Below are 24,732 nucleotides of genomic sequence, written 5' to 3'. Positions count from 1 at the left end.
GGGAAGGCAGCCCAGGAATTTCGTTTGTAAGCAGAATTGTGTTTCTGGAGATTATTGACCTGAACTGTAAATAAATACTCAGGAAAAAAAATAGAAATAGTCACAATTTATGGTCCTCAAGATGATCTATTCAATCAGAAACAGAAGTATTTCCCATAGGGCCCTCACCAGTCTACTATCAAGTGCCCAAGTCCTGTAGATTGGAAAATAACCCACAGCCCATCCGCGGAGGCTGAGTGGATCCAGTTTCAGACCTGGAGCCTATGATGGGAAAATCCATATCTTAGATTTACAGAGTCTCTGCCTGATGACAAGCGCTGTCGTTCTGCCAGTTGGGCAGCAGGAACAATCACAGCAGCTTCAGAATCTTCTTTATTCGTTGCAACCGAGCCCTATCTGCTCTCTACCCCAAGGATTTCTACCTGTGCAAGCTGCAGTTGTGCAGAACAGCCAGTCTAAAGAAATCTGTATTCTGGTAAGGAATCAGCTTCAGAATTTGCATTTACCTCAATGGAATTTTTTATCCCAGTGAACAGCAAATTGCTCTGATATCCTGAGTTCAGATTTTGAGACTAAGCCAGCACACAGCAAACATGAATCAGAAAACTACATCAAACCAGCAAAACTTTGAAAAGCAACTGCAAAAGACGGTACACTCAGGTGGAATTAAAGTTGCCAGACAGTCGGATAGAATTGCAAAAAATAAAGAAGTATCATACCTGATCCTTCAAAAAAACCTTACATGCAAACCTACAACCCAATAATCCAAATAATTCCCAAATGGGGTTTTTATCCCATCAATGACAGTTAACTGCCAGTGCCCAGAGGTTTACATGTGCCCGCAGCATCCTGTCACTTTAATACTGAGCCGTTAGATATTCTTTGGGATCACAGGCAAAATAACGTGGTTCTGCCCAGTCCTATGTCAGACACATACACATATATACCATGCTGAAGTATAAGGTAAATATTATATATACAGATTTAAGTGCATAAGAAAAAATAGTAAAATAATTTTTGCCATTGAGTGGGGGGACCAGTCAAACTTAACCACAGCTTATGAAAACCCCTTTTCAAGAGAAGCTGTTGAGCAAGAGCTTGCTATTGTCACCTGAGTGCAGAAGAAACGCTAGCCCTGATCTTGATTTTTGACTTGATAGCTGCAAGAATCACGTTCTGTTTCCTGCTTGTACCTAATCTGAGCGGAAATGGAAGAAGCAACAGGCCAGCAAGAGGCAAAGGAAAGAGTTGCTGCTGGCATTCCTAGGAGAGAGGGCAAGTCAGGGAGACTGGGTGGGGTGTAGAAGGACAGGCAGAGTTTTTGCCCTGGATTCTCTTTGCTCATTCAGGATCTCCTTTTTTGCCCCTCCATTGAAGAATCCCATTTTTCCATCTTCCTCACACAGACCATCTTTCCAAACTCCTCATTACCTTTTGCTTCACACTTTATGCGCTTTTATAGTACCTCACTGAGCATGAGCTTGTTTTAGTTAATGGTGTAGGTTCAGTTACTACAATTGTTCCTAAGCACCACATTATTCATGTAAAATCAGGTCAATAGTTATTAAAAGCTGAAGTGAATTACCAAACACAAGTGAATCATGAGTTACTGCAGCAAGCAAGAGTGCTGGCGTTATGGTTCCCACCTCAAACCCTGGATGTACAGGTGGTGTCAGTGCTGGAAATCTCCCAAAAATACCCGACAGTGACACTTGTTTTGGAATATGGTTCCCCTTGGTAACATCCCAACCCGCCTCAGAGCATGTCGCGCAGCTCTCCATCACCCAGCTCCCTCCTCTGAGGCAAAGCCGCCGCAGACAGAGGACTTGCCATTTTCTGAGCACAACTTTCCAACTGCAGCCTGCGATTGCTCCACAGACTTTTCTGTAGGTGTGCTTCTTTTTTTTTTTTTTTAAGCCACTCATCAGGAACTTGTATGGAATTTCCCACCCCAAACTGTGGCCAAAGCACCAGTTCAAGACTAAAGAACATCCCTTATACCAAACTAAAATATTCTCATCTTTTATGAGCCGATGCCCCCGAAGCTGATTTCCATTCCTTGTGTTAATACTCAAAAATAACTCGGAATGTTCCCATAGCCAGGTAAGGCCACAGAGCAAGACTGCGAGAGAAGGAAGGAAATGAAACACAGTTGGTGCTAATTATGCAAAACAAGATGTGACCTAAAGGATGTGAGTAATGTCTGGATACAAGCAACAGGTGCCTGATAAGAGAGGAGGAAATCCAGGCCTTTCATCTGTGCCGCAGAAGCGGACAACAGCGATAGCTTCATTTATAGCAGAGATAACGATACTTAGTCACCTCCAGGGTGGATTACAAAGCTTATAAAGTAATTTCATAACCAGAAGAGGAGATGTGCTGCCCCCATGTCAGGGAGCCCGGCTGCCAGGGAGAAGCCCCCGCCACGGGCCAGGATGTTTCAAGGCAGCAAGATAACACTCAGAAACACTCTTTCATGATTTATCGCTGCATGAATGGGACCGGCACTCCCCTTCACCCACCAGAAATATGGGGTCTGCTTCCACATCCGTCCATCTCTCTGGGTTACGAGAACGGGCTTCCCTCTCCCTTCCCACGGAGGCTAGGGTGGGATCCAGAAGGCAGCTCCTGAGAAGTGGTATCTCCCTGGGGAGCAATAGGCTCGATCACTTCCAGTCCTCCCAGATCCTGCTAATCTGCTAAAGCTCGCAAACACAGCCCTGCAAGAACTGCACCCAAGCCTAATATCTCTGCATGGAAGCAGGCACTTCTGTTTTCTGTTTGGCATCTGCTTTGCAGCACCTGATTTCTCTTTGGCGTCTCGACACAGACCCAGTTCAGGCTGGGACTGACAGCCCACAGTACCGCTGCCAAGGCAGCGGTCACCGTTTCCCCAATATTTTTGCTATTCCACACCTACCTTCTCTTATTTATTTCCAGGCATGATAGACCAGCACAGTAACTGCCGTTAGCGGTGCACAAGGGGAGGAGAATTCCTATAGCAACATCCAAACAATTTACCTAACATATCTATGACAAATGTTTGCCACAATACATCAGTAAATTCATCAGTAGGTCCAATTTTTCCTACTCTGCCTACGGCTAGAAGCATCACAAGTGTCAGACAATCAGAAATACACGATGCTGCCTTGGATGGATTTTGCAGCAATGCATTTCCATGCAAGGGGCATGTCACCTCAGTGGATTAAAAGATAAAGATCCAGTTATCCAGGTTTTATGAACTACTTCTAAGAGTTAGGTGATAAAAAACTGAAAATCCCTTTTCTCATTTTTCATAGGAAATTTTAATCTACGGTTTCCATCCTTATAACATACACAGAAATGGTTAAGTAAATAATGAGAAGGAAAAAGTTCTCCTCCTTGTATCTCTAACATATGGCAAAACCACCCATAAGGACATCCTTTGGTTTCCAGGGACGAGGCCAAGTTTAAAAACCACCTCTTCTGTGGTTGAACCCACTGCAAGCAAATTAGAAAATTCCATATGCAGTATCAGTTTGGGCAGGGAATTAGCGACTTCTTCACGCAGGAGTGCTGCTCTCACCCTGCCTTACCATAAGCCTAGAAACCACAACCAGAAAGGATTTGGAGGTACATGAAAACCTCAGCAGATGAAGCCTACACATGTGCTCTTGATCCAGCTTAAAGATAGTAAAACGCCAAGTGACCAAAGATTTAAGACAGAACATGGCTACGCATTCAAAACATCTCAGAAGCACAAGCCGTGCATTCCCCGGGGGGTTGCACTTTCACTTTACTAAATTGCCTGCATATTTGCTTTTTTCTGATGGTAGATTAGGAACCGTGCATTTCCTTAAACCGCCAGCTTTTGGCCAAGACACACACGCCCTTCCTGGAGCCCTGCCAGCCCGGCCTCGCAGAAGAGGCGGATCCAGAGACCCACGTTCCAACCTGAGCTGCCCCAAGGCAAGCCCAGGAGCCGGCCACTGGCCATTGCCCGGTGCTCCCCACGGAGCCAGCACTCTCGGGCCGGGCAGGCGGCAGTGCACTTCAAAAGAAGAAAACTTGGCTGAGGAGCCTGACCCCTCTGAATCAGGCCCAGGGTTCAGCCTGCCGCATTTTATTAAATCTTTATACAATAATTTTGCGACAGTGAAAAGCGCAAATTTGAAAGCTCAGAGGAATAAGCCCGTGTTCCATCTAATGTGCCTGGCTGTAAGGGGAACTTTTTTTTAATTTAAAAAGGTAGGGAAAAAAGGAATACAACCTTAAAAACATGGGCAGTAACACACATTCCTCTAAGGCAAACCCAACCTGTGAGCCCCAAAACCCCTGTGTGCTTCCAGAGGCGGGTTATGAGTGTGCTGCACAGAGCGGGCTATACAGCCTTCGTGTGAAAGCCCCTTAAATATTCTTTATCTGTGACTCTGCTCAGCGCTCACACACATGGCTGCTTCATGCAACGCCATCTGCTGCCTCAGGTAATCAGGGAGAAAACTGCCCTCCAGCTGTCCCCAGGTGTGAGCTGCTGAGAAACCCCATCCTCCAAACCGGCCCCGTTCCCTCCTCCAGGCACACACGTACAACCGGGATACCTGACCTGCGCTGCGCACGGTTTGGTGGCTGGATTGTGGCCTGGCGAGGCACAGCACTTTAAGGGACATGGCCAGAAGGGTATCTGACATCTGAAGACACTCGTCCCGCTGGCAGGGGTGAGGAGCAGAAGTGGTTGCTCAGCACCACCCGGGCGATGCTGTCCGGTGGCTGTGGGAAGAGATCATCCACCGTTGCTTTAGCAGGGTAGTAGCTGTTAAGTACCCGAGACTCTCAGGGCTTTACAAGTAACGAATAGCAATAGTAAATACAAATGCAAGTAACTAATAACATGCACCTTACAGGATCAGCAGTGGTTAGCAGAGTGGGGTACAAAACGTCCATTTCAGATGTCATCTTACTGTAGTCCCTTCATAGCATCACAGCTCTTCCCCTAATTGCAGGGCATCAAAAGTTGACTGCAAAAGGGTTTATCTAGAAGATGATGATGAGTATTTTCTGTTCTCATTGGAAAGGAAAAAGACAGGCAAATAGTGGAGGTTCCAGGCACAGGTAGTATTAGTCATTCTGCTGCTCCATACTGTTTCAGTAAAACAAATAATATTACCTGATCCTGACAGATAAAGTAACACAAAGCCCTACAGAAGATAAGGGTGCAGCCTCTATCACAAAGCGCAGGCAACTTTTCAGCTTTTCCAAGGATATGCAAGAACAAAATCAAAGTATTTACAGGCAATGCAGTTGCAGCACTGCCACAATTCATCCCAGTGAAGAAATCACATTCAAAAATCTACAGCCATTTCAGGGTGTAAATGTGCATGAAATGAATAAGCAACTAATTTCCTGCACAAGAAAGGAACGTAGAGTTCTGCATCACTGGTACTGCCAACACGTATAAGTGTATTACATGTCTTGGGATAAGTGGTATTTCTCTTGAAGCCTTGGCTTCCAGAGTCCCAGGATGATAACGTGACGCTCCTCCCTGGCAGTCTTTATCAACCCCACAGACCCCTCGCTACAAGGACAGTCTCACCCTTGCAGGCAGCAGCACAATCTTCTTTTTACAGCAGAACAAGGAGATTTGCAAAGCAGAGCAGAGCACCAGAGGGGCGGCAGAGGTGGGGGGAGACACCAGCCCTCCCATGCACATCCCACCCCAGCGCGGCAGCGAGTGCATCTTCTCGGCTTCTCTTTGTGAACAGGAGGAGGAAGGAGCCAGGAGGTTCCAGAGAGCAGACAACCAGCACACCACCCTGCTGCTGGGGCTTCGCTTTCGTCACCCACAGTTCAGCTTCTGAATCCCAACCCAAACTGGGTCCCGCTGGCACAAACAGGAACGGCAGCTGGGAGGGACCCACAGTTCCAGTCCAAAGCAGCCGTTCTTGCTGCGTAGCAAACATGATAAACTCCAGCAAGAAACACCTCTGTCCATAGGGAAGAACACCAAATATGTTTTAAATATGTGCTAGGGATAGAGGCAGAAGGAAGAAGAAATGGATTAACTCAAAGATTGCCCATTTCAGAATTCTGTGCTTAAAAAGGTTTCATACAGTTTGCAGTGATACCAGCAATATTCTGAGTTCTCTCGCTCCACGTTTTCTCTCCCTAGAGCCGTATGGCCAGACCCCATTTCCTCCTCAGCCCTCCACACACACATGAATAATAATTTTTATTTCCTCTCTTCAGTTTATTGCTAGGGCTTTTGTCAAAAGCGTGCTGGCTAGCTGTGCTTTGCCTGTAACTAGTGTGTAATTACAGTGTCAGCCTTCTTTGCTACTGCATAGCAGTCTGCAGTTGCCACATAGGCGGCCAGGGGCTCATGGGAAGATGCTCACTGTACTGCAACAAAGGGCTTCCCCTGTGTCTATTGTAGATGTGCCCCTGAAATACAGAACTCAGCATTCATGTAGAAAAGCCTTTCATTATGAGATGCTCAACTCTCACACTACTGCAAAGCTACAGCAAAACTCAAATCAAGAGTCAGAATTTATGCACACATGGCTGTTGAAAAATGATGGGGTCAGAGCAGATTTTTTTTGCCCAGGCATTTGAGTCTCTCTGCTTTGAGCTAGTTTCCAGCACTAAATACTGTGAGATTTTTTTATTATTATTATTTTTTCCTCTATGTAACCTTTTTAAAAATTGCATTTCCTTCCATTATCCATTTATTTGCCAGTTTTCAAAATCACAGACAAGAATTCCTATGCTTGCCTATCCTTCAAGCAGTATTATTTTGTAAAGAACGTGACCAATAACAAAGCGACATTAACAACCATATTCTATTTATTCTGAAAAGCAAGCATCAGTCTTGTATACTTGAAATCTAGTAACATTTTATGTACCACTCAGATAAGCTGTTCTTTAGCGAGTCTCCTTCTTCCGTCCTTTCCTTGTTAAATTGCATTTGCCCATGACCCATGAACACTGCTCCCACTTGGAAAGGTCTCTGCCCTCAGAGACAAACACATACGTAACCAAACAATCAGTCTTAGAGCAGACGCTCTCAGAGAGAGAATCCTTTTCTGTGGGGTTTAGCTGCAGTAACAGACAATGTTCATATTAGCACCGAATAAACAACACAGACATTTTTTCAGTGCTGTGCAAGCTTTTCAGTATACGTGCCATAAATATGGCAGGAAATGAGAAGGGGCTTGGGTTTGTACTCTGAATATGTCTCTTCACACACATTAAAAATACACTGTTATTCTTAATGCATTTTCAGTGTGAAGCAACCTGCCTCTGAGGATCCCAGAGCACCCATGAGGAGAGACCCAGCCTGTAGCTGCTTCTGCACCAGCTGAGAACGGAGAGAGATTCTCCATTTGCTGAATGGGAACCGAAGCACAGAAGGACATTTCAGAGCTCTCAGCACACAGTGAGGGCAAGGTTTTCGGGGAAGCTCAACACCCAACGGCAGAACAGCAGTTACTTGCTAAAGCTCATTCAAAAATCTGGCCCTGAGGGCCTGCCCCGGGTTGCCTGCAGATGAGGTCCAACAGGAATTACAAAAAGCTAAACATGGTAAAAATTGCAAAGCAGAGAACAGCACAGAAATCACCTCACTTCCACCAAGCTAGACCATCTCCTGGCTCTTGGTGGTTTTGTGTAACCTGCACAGCTCTGCGCTACCTCTTCTACCATCTCAAGAAACAAGAGCCATAAAATAAATATTTATATTGCATATGTGACATGCAAATATAGCTATGGCTTTGGCTTACATTTTCATACAGCTATTGCCAGCAAATCGCACAGGGGAAGGACGCGTGTGTGTGACAACACTGCAGTAAAAGGCACGAACCGCAGGTCTAAAAACAGGAAAATGAAGCCGGGCACTGAAGGAAAATCATAGGATCGTGGAACAGCACCAACACCTCCTCGATTCACAGTCGCACACCCCAAAACCGGGGCTCGCCAAAGCCTCCAGCCTCACACGGCCCCGCTCCTCCCGATACCGGCAGAGGGGTAGCGCGGCCGCCCGCCCCTCCCCGCCTCCCACCGACCTGCCGCCCCCCGCCCCGCTCCACAGCGACGGGAGGCGGGGGCGGCTCCGGCGGCCGGGGAGGCACAGACGGGCTCTGCTAAGGGCTGGGGACATCCTGACGGCTACTCTCGGCTACCGGCGATACCAGCAGAGGGGTGGCCGGGGCAGCCCGCAGGGGAAGAGGGGGGTCAGTGGGGCCCCCCCAACGGCCGGGAGAGCGGTGCCCCCCACTTCCCCCGCGGCGGCGGCCACCGCCGTTACCTCCAGCCCCGGGCGGGGGGCGCGGTGCATGCGCAGCTGCCGCTACCCTCCATTCATAAAAAAAAAAAAAGGAGAAAAAAAAAAAAGGAGAAAAAAAAAGGAAAAAAAAAAGCGCAAGCCGTCTCCGTCCTCCGCAACTCGCAACAAGTTCCTCTCCAGCCCCCCATTCATAAAAAAGGCAGCCGAGCATGCGCGGTGGCGCCCCGGTGCCCACCCATTCATAGAGTCGGGAGGCCGCGCATGCGCAGAAGGAGGCGCTGCCCTCCCATTCATAAAATAGCCATTTTCCCAGGCAGCGGCGGTTGCAGCATCGCGGCTGCCGCTGACAGCGCCGCGCTCGCAGGTCCCTTCCCGCAGCTCCAGCGGCTTCTGCCAGGATTTTCCCAGGTCCAGCCCCCCTCGTCCGCCTCGGATTTAGGATTAACTCGCCTGTGGAGAGATGGTCTTAGCTGAATTACTTAAAGTAAGTACGAGATCTGTGTTTGCCAGCAAATGTTAAATATTTTTAACTAGAAAAAATAAAGCCTGCTCCCCGAGGGAAAATCTTGCGCTCTTTCTAGATGTATTCATCTAGTGCCTTGAAGATCACTGATCATAACCATGTTTCTGACTATGACTTTTCTAACAGCAATTATCTATAATTATATACAGTGGATAGCTGCCTGGTGCTTCACAACCTAAAGGAGACTTTGTATTCTGAAGAAATATCCTGTTTCTTGCAGAATTTGCATTTGTGTTCCTGTCTTTCTTATTTATACCTCTCTTCTGTGTTCTTTCATCAACATCTGCATTTGGTGTATGTATATGGCAGGCAGGCTTCACCATACTTGCGTTGGGTTTATTTGCAGGGCTTTTACAGCAGAATAAGGCTCCTCTTTCTGTTGATGGGATGTCTTCTCCTTCATCCCTTCTTCCTTCCCCAAAAAAGGAGCACAAATACATGGTTACCTGGGCAGACAAGTAAGAATTGAATATTTCTTGCTTTGGAATATGAGAACTGATTATACGCATTTCCTCTCTTTTTCCAAAGCCTTGTGTCTTGTTAGTGTCAAGTAGTTCTGAGCTGTCTCCATAATAGGACACTTCAGAGATCAACCACTGGTGTGTCAGATCTTTCCTGCATGACCTTTGCTCTTTAGCATTTTATTTCATGCAACTGTCTTTTTTTTTTTTTTCTTTTTTTGGCCTCGTTGCCTTATTCCATCACTGTTCTCTTCCCTGTCTTGCTGTACACTTGGTTGCTTTGGTTTTAAATCTGGATGGATTATATATTTTAAAGGCTAGATAAGTAATAAAAATGTGTACCTAGAATAATTTCATAAAGGTATATGAAATACACTATATATGGAAGAAAACCCTGTCTTGGTGCTCTTCTCTACGAACTGCGTAGCAAAGATAAGCCAGGATTTTATTTTCTGGTACCAGTCCTGGCGTCACAGAAAGACAAGCCTAGAGACGACATGTTCTGAAAATTCATTATCAGAAGGGGAATGGGAAAAACAGAAAAGGGCATATAAAAGGCACAAAGGTCTTAGAGGAAAGCAGGACTGGAAATGCAGACCTTGGAAATGGAAGTGCAAATGAATACAAGCATTAATCACAGGACGAAAAGGCTTCACTCTTTTTCTTCAAGTGCCCACAGGTCTGATTTCTTGATTTAAATCTTTTATAGCCATAAGTTTTTTCTTTAAAGGGTGAAGGAGAGAAAGAAAGAGAAAAGGAAAAGCATCACTGAATTATCCGGAGTAGAAAAGGCATGTTCTAGATTCTTTAAAACTTCTTCAGCTGCTGCCTTTCTTCCCTGCCATGCTAAGGGTACAGGATGTCAAAAATCAGCTCAGGAATTACTGTTTAATTAGGTAAAGAGAAACCCAGCTTTCCCAATATTAAGGCTTCCCCCCTCTCTCTTTATTTTGGGTTAAAGAATAAAGCTCCAATTTGTGCACTGAATCACAATGATCCTGATGACTGGCTTCCCCCTTCTCCATATAAAAATGAATGATAGCAGGAGGAGGGGTTGTTCTCAGTTATTGGAACCCCACTGGGGATGTCTCATTGATAAATGTGCCATTTTCCATGGGCTACTGTGTTTTCTGTTGCTAGAAGGGACTCTATATTGGTATTATAAAATTAAAAGGACTATTTCTGAATACTGCAGTCCTTTTGAAATTCCCCGTGAGGTATGCGCAGGGGAGAAATTATTTGTTCTCCTCCTGAAACAGCAAAACAAAAGCTGTTTTCATGGAATCGTGACTAATTCCCAAATCATACTGGGAAATGCAACATCTCAAAAAGCAATTCCCCCCTACCCCCCCCCCCCCCCAAAAAAAAAAAAATCCTGTTATCAGACTTCAGTGAAATTAAATTTACAACCCTTGCAACACTACAGCAATAATTAATTCTGATTAGTTTTCCAAATATTGCAATTAGTTCTGATATTCCATATTCCAATTAGTTCTGATAGTGTTCCAAATATTAACTGTAAAACCAAAAAATTCATTGATCATATTGCTATACAATTTCCCAAATTCGGCCCAGTACTGAAAACTGCCTCTTCATAGGCAAACAGTTGCACAAATATTGTTTGTTTTTTATTCTTTTCAAATGTGATACAATGTATTTCCTTAAGAAAATACAAAATCCTTCTAATACGGTTATCACTTAGTACCATTAGCTTATTAGATCATATCTGAGCTTAGTTTTCTGGCCTTAAAATAAATGTTCTTAGCCAATAAAAAGCCTTGACTAAGAAATTTGAGTCCCTAGAGATCTGCACATTACTAGGCCAAAATGTGCTTTATTCACTCGCATCACAGGAACAGGCTTTAGCTGGACAGAGACAGCTTCTTGGAAGTCTACAGGTCTCATTTCCCAGCTTCTGAATTTCCACGCTCTGGCAAGAATTTAGTGTCTCGTTTTAAAAATGGCAGGTTTCCCTAATAAGCTTTCTAATTTTTTTTCCCTTGTTACTTGTAGAGAAAATTCTAGCTGTCCTTAGATAGATAAGGCTGCTAAGACAAGGAATAAAAAGAATTAACATCAATATTTTGTTAATATTAATACACACTATAGAAAAAAGCTTCTTTTTTTTTTTTAAAGCATTTACAGCTTGACTCAAAATTCAGACAGCCTAACTCAGTCTTAATGAACTCCGACATTATATATTATTCTTAATCGCACATTAAAAACATATGCTTACTGAAAGGTCTCCTTTAACTTCCAGTGTCGTCTTCCCTCATTAAAAGCTTTTATTGAACCTTTTGATTTCCGTCAGTAGCAGCATGTCCCTCGTCGCTGCCGGGAGGTCTGGACAAGAGGATGTCCTTAATTCCAGACAAAGGCAATGGCAGAATTCGTTCCCCTATCACCAGCTCCTCCTCTGTGGGGACTTGGGATTGAGTCCTTTATTGATCCCTCTTGTTTGCTGTGGTGGGAGCGAGTCCTGGCCGAGCACCTGCCTGGTCCCAGCTCGCTGCTCCACCAGGCCAGCCCCACATGGTGCATATACTCTATGAAGCCCTATGGATCTTCAATTTGCAAGTATTTTTTGATAGCAAGGACAGGTCTTACACCAGACACCCTGGATTCATTTTCAGTGTGTGTCCAGGGTATTTCTTTCTTCTCCAAACGCCTATAAACTGCTGGGAGTCCTGGCCTCCAGCGCGGTGCCAGAGCCAGTGAGGCAGGGCTTGTGCACATCCCCAAAGCGGGGATGCAGCCGTCATCAACACTTCCTAGACAAGGTTTTCTAGTCTGTGTAACCAAACCACCTCAGGATACAGAATAGTCATGACTGTTCTAAAAGCATAAAAGGAATTTTGCATTGTTTACCATCAATTCTGAACGGGGTTGACTTGCACAGGCCTTGGAATATATGGCCTCCCTTGACATTATACTACTTCAAAGTATATTGTTTTCAATTATGATAATTTCTTTGTATGCAGATGTATCTGTAAAGATTCTATTGTTTTTTAATTGTCTTCCTGTTGCCCCATTGTCTCAGAAATTCACATTTCCCATATAGCAAAGAAAATAGGCAAATTTCTGCAGTACGTTTACGGCAACTATTACTACAAATATGTTAATCTTGAAGAGGTGATTGTCACATCTCTTTCAGAGACTGTAATTCAGCTTTTGCATGGATAATAACAGGTCTAGTAGCATAGTAACCAAGAGGAGGTGTGATCCTGCTGTTAGGTGAGGAGGTCCAGAGGTCTCTGGTCCATCCCCTCACCATCGCTGACACAAAGCAAAACTCCAGCAAGAAGTTCAGACCCTAATGCAGCCCCAGTGCCCGGCATCTCTCTCCGGCAAATTTTTATCCCTTCTTCACAATAGCTTGTGGTGCTTCAGGATTTGGAAAATTCTTGGAAACCTTATTGAAAACTCAAGTTTATTTTACCCTGCTAGAAAAGCTTCTCTAGGTTATGGTAAGAAGGCAGAAGGCAACTCTTTCCATACCATTACTCTCCATCCCACCTAGTACCATTATAACCATTAGAGATGTTTCGGAGCCGGCCACCACTGCCCCAGCGATGGGCAGCACTGCCCCAGCTGCATGTTCAGCAGCTCCCCAACATTCCAGGCTCAAGAGAGGGAGCACCCACACCATTACAGAACACGCAGGGGACAATGCGGCGCCAGCACTCCCAGGAGAAGGCCTGGATTGCCGACGCAAACAGCTCTTCCCTGACACCGGTGCTGCTCAGACACAACAGAAGGCACAGGCTGCTCGTGAGGTGTAATTAAGGCGTAATTCATTAGAAGGGGGTAAAGTGACCCCTCATCTGGTACTTGCAGATTACAAAGGATAGAAAGAGCTGACGGTGGCTACGTTACTTCTCTGATCACACTGGTGGTCTGTCTATTAGCAAACACGCTCCAGGCACCACGTTTGGGGCATTTCTGTCCTACGACATCTAAGACTGAGTTCAGACTCAGCACATCAGCATCTGCACATTGACATTTTCTGCATCTTTCAGCCTTGGATTGGGCAAAGCTGCAGTACCTCGTACCTGGTGCAGGGTGGGCAGGAGGTGGGTCATGGGAGCATGTTTTCCCATTTTCCTGTTGCCTTCCCCAGGGCTGTGGGCACGGGGGATGTGTCAGGGTCACACCAGTGCTTCTCAGGGCTGGGATTTGCAGAATTGCTTCCATACGGGACCCGATTCTGGGCTCCAAGTCCCCTATTCTCACTATTCTTTTGTTACTGCATACATCTAGAATGTCATAAAACATGTGAGAAAGAACTTATTAAAATTATTAACTAATAGGTAACCGAGCCAGTTATAAACACTATATATGTCTGCACTCATTAGACATGTAAGTCAAGATACATTTTGGTTTTTTAGTAACTGGAAGACAAGTTATTCAACTCCACTTGGAAAATAAAAGTACTGGAACCTTGTTGCTTCAGAAATTGTTCTGCAGACATTAATGAGAATGAGCTTTCCTGGGGGTTTATATGACTTTCTCATGGAATTGCCTACAAGGAGGTAGCTTTCTATAAAATTACATAGACAAGTTCAAAATCCTATTCAAATATAAGATCACTTCTGTTTTAATTTCATATGACTAAAGAATCTTACAAAACTTTCGACTCTGAAGTAATACCAAAACACTTTAAAATAACGGTTGGTTTCCTACAGCTTTAGGACTTGTAATTATCTAGTACAATAGTAATTTTAAATTGGCAGTATCTTGATGAAGAGATGAAACAAGCACTGCAGCACACTTATGAACTTGACTTTTGAATCCAATTTTGCTCACTTGGAAGGAAGTATATTTTGACTTGAAAATTGTATGTGGTGAGCAACCATACAGTCCCTGGATGGCATGGGGGAAGAGAAATTTTCTCTACATGGGAGTTTGTTGACATTTCTGCTTTGAAAAGAACTTCATTGTTTCACCGACCTCTAAAGAATGAATAAATGTAAGAACATAATCATGAATTTTTCTTCCTGTTGTCTACATTCAGAAAATTGCCTGTACAATTGCAACCAGTGAATTTGTGCCTACATTAATGCTATAATATGTCTGTAATTACTGGTGATCCAAGATTAACTAACCTTGTTTACAAGTATTCTGTATGGCATTTTTTCCTCAATTAAAATGCAATTTACAGTCAGGCTGGGTTAGCGCAGTGGCCAGCAAAGGCACTACATAAAGCTTCGTAGCTTCTGCAAAGTTATGGTGCTTAAGTATCTTAAATCTTCTACTCTGCTTTGTTATTATCTCTTCTTCCATTTTTCTTCTTTTTAAGCTTCAGTTTTCTTCAAATGACACATCTTGTTATAATAAATCTGTTCAATCTGAGCAATTAATTCAGTGTCTGCAAGCAGCACACAACTGCCATTGCCAGAAAGAGAAGATCTGTTCACAACACTGGTAAGAATGGACTTCAGGCCTTTCTTACCACAGCAGATGAGCCCTTTGAGCAGAAATGTTCTTTCTTAGGGGTTTTGACACGTGCAGCTAATCTTTAGTAACCAGCCCCTTCTTGGTTAGCCAGACTGGCTGCCACAGGCAGCTTCAGGCCCTCTAAAGGTGGGGAAAGGGGGACATGGACATCTCAGCCTGTTCGTTCTTGCTTTCCTTCCCAACCAAAGTTGCTCACGTTTGTCACCACTTCTACCTAGGGCTGCTTCAGACATGCAGTGGCCACTTCCATGTGCCATACGCTGAATTCAGTCACTTCAACATCTGAGCCAATGCCAGCAACTACAAGACACAGTTGACCACTATGAACCCCACCTTGCTCACCTGCACAGGACTTCAGAGCCAATGCAGAGTCCCAAGGTTACACCCCTTTCAAGGTCTTAAGTTCTGCCAGGTCACCCCAAACACTAATTTTGAGGGGAGACGTGGCTGGAACAGAAGCTGCAGTTTCTAAGATACCAACGTTGCTGCTCAAGGCAATGTTGTCCTTGCTGACAAACGCCCTGTGTGCATGAAGGTTTCCTGGCAGGGAGATGGAAAGGGAGGTGAAAAAGGGCAAGGCGTCTTGCTTCTGCAGTGGGAATGAGCTTTCCTGCTGCTGAGCGGACATCTTACCTCGTGATTGTTTACAGGAGTATCTCGTATCCTTATATCTGCCTGCAAACCAACTGCCTTTCAAAGGGTGAATTGCTTGTGCTGTTCCTGTCATCCTGGAACAGTTTCAGACTTGTTGCAGCTACGTAGGTCCCTGTGGGGAACACGCCAACCAAAAATGGTCAAGTTCTGATGCCTTTGGGGATCTTCCAAGGAAGTCCCCAGGATCCATCCACATACCCAGGCAGGCACACCTCAGCCTGCAAGGTGTCACGGGAGCAGTTTGGCTTCTTGACTTGCTTCTGATCCAGCACGAGTCCTTAACCTGAGAACTTCCCTGGATTCCTCTTCTCTGCCATGAGAGCTGGAGCGCTGTGCACATACACAGCTACCTAGTACATTTTGCTGAAGTTTTTCTTTTCATGGGATGCAGACATAAAGTTTAAAGCAGAAACAGCTCAGGGAAAGGTGTGCTCAAGGCACGTGCCAGTGGAAGCACGCAGACACAAAAACTGAAGCAACCACACCATAAAATATTGTCATTGTCACCTGAGCAGATCCCAATGGAGGAGAACCTCCTTGCACAACGAACGCCACCCAGCTCACTCTCTAGTTCAGCACTGGAGATGTTTGACCTGGATCTGTCACCAGCAATCTTACTGCACCGCTGAAACTTCTAGCAGCAAGACCATCAGCAGCAATGTAGTCACGGTCCTTGGAAAATTCCATAAATATCAGAAATTTATGTCCCTTAAGTGTAGCTCAAAAGGGGAGAGCAGTTAACTGTGGAAATCCTCTGCTCAGGAGCAAGAAGGCAGGGCAGAAGTTGAAGGACCATGTGTCCTAGCACCAAAAACTGGTGGGGTGTGTATGTATGGTGTTTTCAAGGTGATCTTCAGCAAGAGAGACCTTATGTCCAGAGCAGGGATCTGGGAATTAGGAGACCTGGGTCTTATTTGGCTGTCTTCTCTCCAGAGGTTTTATCCAAGTAGATCTTGTGCCCAAATATCTGCTGGGTCTTTGAGTTTGCCGAGCCAGGGCTTCCATTCCCCTTGCTCTGCAGTAGTTTGCCTGTTAGACAATTTGAAACAGCATTATAATGAAAATAGATTATGAATAATTTTCAGCATTAACTATCCCAAAGTGTGGTGTTTGGTCCAGGGTTCATCTCCTTTCTGTGATAATCGACTCGGAAATCCTGATTAGCATTATCTCAGTTAAGCCATCTCTTAATGTCTGCCCGCATATGGCCATGTCTGTGTACCAGGGGGTTGGGTGTTTTAAGAGTGCCGGTGGCTATAATCCCGCTCCAAATTAACCTGATGACCTAACTGCTACATGACATCATTGCCAGCTCAGCACCATTGCAGAATGTGCAACTACAGAGTTAACAGAAAGCGCAAATGCCAGCTCCTGTCCTGGGGAATTGGGGGGGGCCCTCCCGCTTGCTGCTTGCCGGGGCGAGGGGCTCCCCACGGGTGCCACCAGCGATGCAGGACACCCTCAACATGCCACCCTGGCTCAGAGCTGCCGTGTCGGGGAAAAGCAGCATCGGACCAGCCTCGCCGCATCGGCAGAGGCGGCGGATGCTGCCTAAGGGCTAAAGAGCTCTGCTCAACACAGGCGCTGGCACACAGCGCACCTTGGAATAAATAACGGTCCGTGCACCCAGCCTAAACCTTCTGCGGATGGACCAGACTCCAGAGACTTGGTAACAAGTGGGACCAAGGTTAGGCCAGAGCACAGAGCCCCGTGCTGGAGGTTATTTAAAAATTCTGGAGGGGCAACGAAGGCAGCGCTGCCGGTGACATGCAGGAGCAGACAGACAGGCTCGGAGCATCGCTCAGCGTGCCACCATTTCCTCCAGCGACCTCCCAGCTAAGATCTGCACTGCTGCACTTACCCTGGCCAGCCAAAACAGCTGCATCTCCCTCCTTAAAAATAACAAAACAACTGTGAAGTCAAAGTCTTCCTGCAAACACAGCACCCAGCCGATGCAGAACTGGCTATTTTGTTAAACTCTGGCTTGAAGCACTTTTATCTATTGAACTATTTTTTATATCGTGACACTGGATTCTGATGTACAAAAGAGAATCAATTTTTCCCTCTGCATGTCCCACAGTTGTCAGAATCATTGCTTCTTTTTATTTTTTACATACGGTAAATAAGAATAGATGCTTTAAAAACTCTCTTGTTTCTCGAGTCAGGATGTCAATGAGCTATGAATAATGAAAAAAAAAATTTGCATGAATGGCCAAGACCCAGCAGAGAATTTTAACTAGTGAAGAGCAACAGCATAAGGAGCTGCATTACAATAATGATTCATTACTGCTAGATAAAGCGCTTCTTCCTGCTCGTCCTGAGCAGTATGTGCCGTGCTGAGCAGGGGCTGCTGCTCCGGCCTCCCTGCCCCGGCGGCAGCCCCTCTCCCATCCATCTCAGGAGAACTGGCAGAGCTTCAGCCCCTCAGATGCCAAGTGATCTATCCAAGCAACGATTTACCAATGTAATAGTGGACTCTAGTAACGTTTTTCAGTGGGTAAAAATGCACTTCCCTTTCTCCTTCCAAAAATGCATAATTAGTTCCTGCTCCAATTTTTGTAGCACTGTATTAAATTGGGGGGGTGGATATGCTCTTGCAGGAGAGCTGTACATTTAGTCACACACACACATTTCTCATGTGTGAGTTGGTCGTAGCTGGATGCAGTTTTTTCCTGACTTTTTTCAGGCTACTGTAATATTAAAATCCTTCATGCTGTTGGAAAAGGTTAATTTGTTTGTCTGAAGACAAACAACTGGCAATGCCTTAGGCTGTTCGCTATTTCCTTTTGCTTGATACCAGAAGCTTTTCCCCTCCTGCAACTCGCTCTGAAGCTTTACTCCCCGCTTCTTTAAACTGATCTCCAACATTATATTATTGATGAATAAAGGTCACCCCGTGAGGAAATGGCACATCTACTAGAAAACAATGTGCACTTTCTAAATTTGAACCAAGTCGTTTCCGTTCTTTGATTTAAGTTTAGTTACTTCCTGTGGTTTCTTGTCCTACGCCGCTGCTGAATCTTTGGATCGACTCCAGGATAAATTGCACTCTTTCAATGAAATTAGAGACTGCGGCAGTACACAGCTTAGCTAGCATAGCTAGTAACCAGCGCTTCAACTAGATATTAGTCCACTTAGTGTTTTGACGAAGAGTGCCTCATTACCTGCGCGAGGTGACATGTCAAGTCTGAGCCCTGGACCTGTCCACTCCCACCCTGGTTTGCAACCGGACAAGCTGCTGAGCAAGAGCTTCCACCTCCCGCAGCAGGGCTGAAAGCAGCCTTTGAAACCAGCAACTCCCGCCGGAGACCGGACACTTCCCCGCCGAAGCCGAGCCACCCTCCCGCAGGCAGGTCCTGGGTTAGCGAGGACAAGTGCTCAGCCCCGTGCTCCGCAGCATTTTCGTATCGGGCCAAGGCTCCCGCGAGCCACGATTTTGCATCAGGTTTTTTAGGGATCGGAGTCAACTGAGGAAAAACCCTGAACCTTAGATAAGGCATTTCAGGCAGTTTGCTCACAAAAATACGTGTGAATGTACACCAGTAACCCTAAGATGTGCTTTTCCTCAGTAAAAATGATGGTCGGGCACTTGAGGGGCCCACCGTAGTGGCAGCCCTCACAGGATCAGAGGAGCTGTATATGGCCAAGCTTAGGGAGAGGAGCACGATAGCAAAGGAAGGGTGATGCACTTTACACCAGGGCGAGTGCTCTGACTCCCTCGCACAAAATTTTACCTTGTAAGACCTTCTGCATAATAACCAGCCTCAGTAAAGAGTCCTGTTTGGGCTGAGGCCACAGGGTAACTCAATAACCATGTGCTCTTTCTCTCCCCCACCCCTTTTTCTTTCTCCTTTCCTTCCCCCAGGACACTTAAGAGCAGATTTTTCACCAGTAATCAGACTGCTTTATCAATGGAGCCCCGGATTCCCCACAACATCACCGTTGTCCCCAACTCTGTGATGGTCCAGCCCTTGCTGGACAGCCGGATCCCCTATGGGCGGCTGCAGCATCCGCTCACCATCCTGCCGATTGACCAAATGAAGACAACTCACATCGAGAACGATTACACCGACAACCCCACCGCTTCCCAGCTGGCAGCCCAGAAGCGTCCCCGAGCCCCCCATGAACTGGTCTTGACCAACCAGCACCTGCAGCGGTGTGAGCAGGATGTCACCCACCCCTGGATTTCCTTCAGCGGGCGTCCCAGCTCCATCAGCAGCAGCAGCAGCACGTCTTCAGACCAAAGGCTCTTGGACCACATGGCCCCAGCACCTGTGGCGGAGCAGTCCTCCCCCCGAGCGGTTCGCATACAGCCCAAGGTGATTAACTGCAAACCCCTGGACCTGAAGGGACCCGTGTCTCAGGAACTGGACAAGCACTTTCTACTGTGCGAAGCCTGTGGGAAATGCAAGTGTAAGGAGTGCGCGCTGCCCCGGACTCTGCCTTCCTGCTGGGTGTGCAACCAAGAGTGCCTCTGCTCGGCACAGAACCTGGTCAACTACTCCACCTGCATGTGTCTCGTCAAGGGCGTCTTCTACCACTGCACCAACGAGGATGACGAGGGCACGTGTGCTGACCACCCCTGCTCCTGCTCCCACTCAAACTGCTGCGCCCGCTGGTCCTTCATGAGCGCCCTCTCCCTGGTGCTCCCTTGCTTGCTCTGCTACCTGCCAGCCACCGGCTGCGTCAAGCTGTCCCAGAGATGCTACGACCAAGTGAGCCGGCCCGGATGCAGATGCAAAAACACAAACAGTGTCATTTGCAAGGCACTGCCGGAGAGCAAAGGAAGCAGGCCAGAAAAGCCCTTTTGATAGTTTGGGAGGACGGGGGGTGGCGTTGGCTCTTTTTAATAACCTGTGTTCTGAGGATGACATTAGCCTTTTGCCTTCGGAGAAAGCAGAAGCAACTGTTTCCACAAACTGAAGCACTTTGGGTTATTCAGGGTTTTGGAACTGGTCAGAATTTAAATAGATGGGGCCAAAGGAGGAATCTTAATAATGTAGAGTGAAGGCTGAAAACCTATGTATATCGTGAAGTACAGCTGCTTAAAAACTCCCGGTTCGGAGGGACGGACGGCTGCTCACCATGCCTGCATACCACAAGAACCATTAACTGCTCGCTTGGCAGGCACGGCAGCACCAGCAATACCTACTCCCTTCTGCAGAAAGCTGCACTGGATTCGCGTTCAGGGTGGGATGCTTGGTTTTGCTTTCCTTCCAAACTCCAGTGTGCTCCCAGCAGCCTGCTGAAGGCAACGGGTTCACTCCCTCCTTCCCCACCCGCACACCGTTAGAAGGGCCAGTTGCACACAAAGTACGTGTTTCTCAAAAGCTTTCTGTGTCCCTCAAAGATTTTGAGCCAGAAGTAAAAATACAGTTCACTTGCTTAAGGGTCTCTTAACATTCAGACATTCAGCTTTCTTGGAACCCACCCGGCCACGTTGATTTGGACCCTCTTTTTTAAAGCAAGATGGTAGCAGTGTTGCTCCCTCCATGGGAAGAATGCGTTCAGGCGGTTGTGTCAACACCGTGTCGTTCTCCCTGTAAGCTGATCCGTAGCATCAGGTTTCACTCAATGGAATATTAATTTTACATCAACACTACAAACCCGCTCCAGAAGGATGGTGGTCGAATCCCGTTTCCCCAGCGCGCCGCTTGCTCCCCACTGCTGGAGCAAAGGGCGGCTTAATTTCCACAAAGTGAAGACGTTCAGTGTTTGCTTCTCTAAACCTCTCAAGCTCTGTTAAGAAGTCACAAAAACCTAAGCATAGGACACACATAGGTATATTTTTATAGGGATATCAATCCAGTACCTCCTCTCCTGGAACAAGCTCTTCTTTGCTCATTAAATATTAAGTTCTTTTTAATTTTTTTTTGTCTTGGGGAAGAATGGCATTCGCTTGAAGTACAGCCCGTTCCCCCATCTCTATTGCTGCTGTTCAACTTTTGCCTCCTCTGTCCAAAAGTGTGTCTTTTTAAATGTAGAGAGTGCTTTTAATGTTTATTTTAGTATTAACAAATGCTAGGGAAAGCCAGGGGAGGGAAGAGAACGTATTTAAGAAATTTGCCCGTGGTTTTCAGTCAGTGAATATCATTGGCTTTGTCCGTGCACTCATCCTAGGGCCAGTTCTGCATTCTCATGAGATGCAGTAACCCCTTTATCTTGACAACTACAAGGTGCTAAAGAAAAATCTTTGTCCAAACATGCAACACTGTAATATGTAGGTAGGTACTTGTTGCATGCAGAAAACTGATCTAGTCTCTCTTTTTTTTTTTTTTTTAATTAGAGGAAATTTCCTCCGTAAATGCACAGCAGTGACAGTGAAATGTCATCTCTAATTAGATAAGCAATAGGCAGAGCTCATGTAGCATTTCCAGGAATCCCATTTGCTTGGCCGCAATACAGTTGGAGCGTAAGGGTTGGCAGGAGCATGCTGATGGGAGTTCTGGTGTCTTTTGTTTTAGGAATTCATTTAACCTGGATGACTTGGGGTTTAGTTAAGCTAAATTGTAGATATTTATTGAATGGAGAATTTAAAAAAAAAAAAACAACCAACTTTCTATATTTATAACATTTGCTAGCTTGTGTCTGATAAATCATAGGAAAAGGGATACTACATCTGTCACCAGATACCAATTCCTATGGTTTATCCTTGTCTTGACTGTATGGGGACACCAGAAAGAAGGAAGCAGGTGGGGATCCAGAGCTGTATCTGTTAGCTTGCACAAATGAGAAGGGAAAGGGTAAAAGGAAAACCAACCCCAAACTAGCTGAGCTGTTGGTCGAATGTATAAGGTATTGTATTTAATAAGAGAAAACCTTTTCCTATGATGCAAACAGGCTACAAAACGCAGCAGGAGAGCTATTTACCTGCTGCCCTCCTCTGCTGGGACCATACATATCCAAACGGCCTCCACCTATGGTTGTTTTGCCTTTTTGACCCTCTGTCCTCGGCTGTTCCTGGGGGATCTGTGCTGAAAAACTGCAATAGCAAAGCCCGTGGTTTAGATGCATGGTCCTTGCAAGCAAATACAACGCTGGAGTGGTCGCCACTGTGCCAATCTACACTCATGTATATACACCCAGCAATCCCCTATGGATTTCCTTTCATTGTACATAGCTGTAAACTATTTCTCTGTTGGTTTCTTTTAATATATAAATCCTGCTATGGTGTAAGCCGATCCCGCGCTGGAAGGCTGTAAAGCGTTAGTGGATGTGTTAGAGCAGTGGTAAATGTAGCAGAGCGACCCTCCCTCTCCTCCCGGCGCAGCGGCCGGACTCTGCTCCATCACCTCCTGGCCCAACACACGGCAAAAACTCACTGAGCTCTTTGCAGAGGGCTCGGAAGGGCTCGGGGCAGCCGAAGCGGGGGCTCTGCCGGTGGTGCTGCACCGCGGGGCTGGCGGAGGGTACGTCTCCGGTCAATAATGTCTTTATTCCCTTCTTTTTCCCCACCCCAACGCCTCTGTTCCCCATCCCTTTTTAAGGTACTTGGGTCTCCTGCCACCCCTCAGCCGTACCGCGGGCACGGTGCCGTGTAACCCAGCCCCGGCGAGGGCAGGGAGGGGGCAGCTCTGGCCATCCTCCCTGCAGGTCGTGTGCCCCCCTTGCAAACTGACGAATGGCTGCTAATTAGCACAGGGATGTGCGCTCTCCGGCCGTGTCGGCACGGTGCGGTGGCGCCATGAAGGCAAGAGAGGAGGGCAGGCTCCCCGGGACCGGTGCTGTGCCACCGCAAAGCAGCTCTGGAGGAGGAGGAGGAGGAGGATGGCAGAGCAATTAGACTTTACCACCTTCAACTGCTAATTGCTGCAGCACGTTCGTATCCGGGTGTTCTCCTCTGCCCACACACAGAAGCCCAGAGAGCAAGAAGGGGTGACTTTATGACGCATTGGCAATGCCACACCATGTCCCCGGAGCTGGAGCTCACCATCAGCAGAGTGGCTTCAGCAGCCGAGTAAACCATCACAGCACCCTATGTCCCAGCACCTGCCGGGCACAAGGACCAGCTACAAAATTCACACCGTTGCTCCCCGGGCACCGGGTTTCCCACCCCGACGAGCCCTCGCCCTTTCGCAGCACGGGGTGTTCCTCTCCCCTCCCACGCTCCAACAGGCCGATAAAGGTTTCCCCCTTCTCCTGTTGCCACCCCACCACATACACACCCTGAAAAGTTACCACAGAAGGTTTTCTTTGTATAGAATATTTATTTTGAAGCTCTATTTTAATAGTATTTATTTTAGAAAGTCTACTATTGTAAGAGTTCTTCTGTTTGTGAAGAAAAACAAGTACTGATGAATGTACTGATCTAGAAATTATATATATATATATAAATATATATTGTTAAATATATAAATGGCTGTTGTGGTTTTTAGAAAAAAAAATCCCAAAGAATGTTTATAGCAATTATTCTAAAAATACAAGCAGAGAGTAGCCCAAAATCAGATATTTGATACTACGCACAGCAGGAGCGATCGAGGGAGTGGAGAGCCCGGGTGGGAGAACTCGTAATACAGATGGCACGCTGGCCCCGGGGACGCTGGCGCGGGGGTGCGGACACCCCCCACCCGAAGGGGAATCGCAGATCCCGCTATGCACCAGTGATGGTTGTGATATCCACCAGTGCCACACGGGAAAGCCGTGGCCGGGGCAGAGCTTCCCAGGGGAAGAGGCACCCCCAGCCCCCCGCACCTCAGCGAGGGGAGCCCCGCTGCTGGGGGGAGCCCCAAAGGCACACAGCCCCTCGCCAGGATGCTCTCCAGTCCCATTTTATTCCAGCTGAGGACCTCAGGGCGATGCTGGGGCTGTTCTGCCCTACAGCCTGGCTCATCAGGGTGCACATCATTTAAATATTCTTCAAGTCACCTGCAGCCGGGAAGAGCCTCAGCAAGAATACCCTACTCCGTCCACTTGTAGGAGCAATTCTCTCCTTCCCTCCGCCTATAACATATGCCTGGGAGACTTGCACTGAAGTCAGGCTGCTTCTTCCACAGGGCCAGAGCTCAACTTGTAGTACAAAAATTTGACTGGAGATTAAAAAAACCCCACAAAGTCAGTGGTACGCACCGCGGAGAGGGATTTTGCAGAGAGGCACATCCCACAGAGCCTCCCTCGACCCGCTCCCTCCTGTCGTGCTTCTCATTGCCAGGAGCAGAGCCTGTGGTATTTGCACACCAGGCAGTTCGAGACGGGTCCGCTCGAGCGCCACAGCCACCCCGAGGGAGCGAGGATGGACGGACCATGCAGGACAGGGCTGGAGGTCAGAGGAAAAGGCCAGGGGGCTCTCCCCTCCCGCTCCTCCTCTTGCTCTCATTCAAACGTTCATAAAACCATAAGTACATGGCCTCAGGCAGGCATAATTTTCCTAATTTATGAGCGTC

General features: G+C 46.7%; 1 protein-coding gene across 1 annotated transcript; it reads left to right on the top strand.

Moving 5' to 3' along the window:
- The first annotated feature begins 8,593 nt into the window (after positions 1-8,593).
- Positions 8,594-23,634, top strand: SPRY4 (sprouty RTK signaling antagonist 4). The gene is made up of 2 exons (XM_054217129.1): positions 8,594-8,741; positions 19,218-23,634. The coding sequence occupies exon 2, from the start codon at positions 19,264-19,266 to the stop codon at positions 20,161-20,163; it is 900 nt and encodes a 299-aa protein (XP_054073104.1). The 5' UTR covers positions 8,594-8,741; positions 19,218-19,263; the 3' UTR covers positions 20,164-23,634.
- The last annotated feature ends 1,098 nt before the right edge of the window (positions 23,635-24,732 follow it).

This window comes from Rissa tridactyla, chromosome 11 (genome assembly GCF_028500815.1).
Source record: "Rissa tridactyla isolate bRisTri1 chromosome 11, bRisTri1.patW.cur.20221130, whole genome shotgun sequence".
Taxonomy (NCBI): domain Eukaryota; kingdom Metazoa; phylum Chordata; class Aves; order Charadriiformes; family Laridae; genus Rissa; species Rissa tridactyla.
This window is presented reverse-complemented; position numbering and strand designations above follow the sequence as displayed.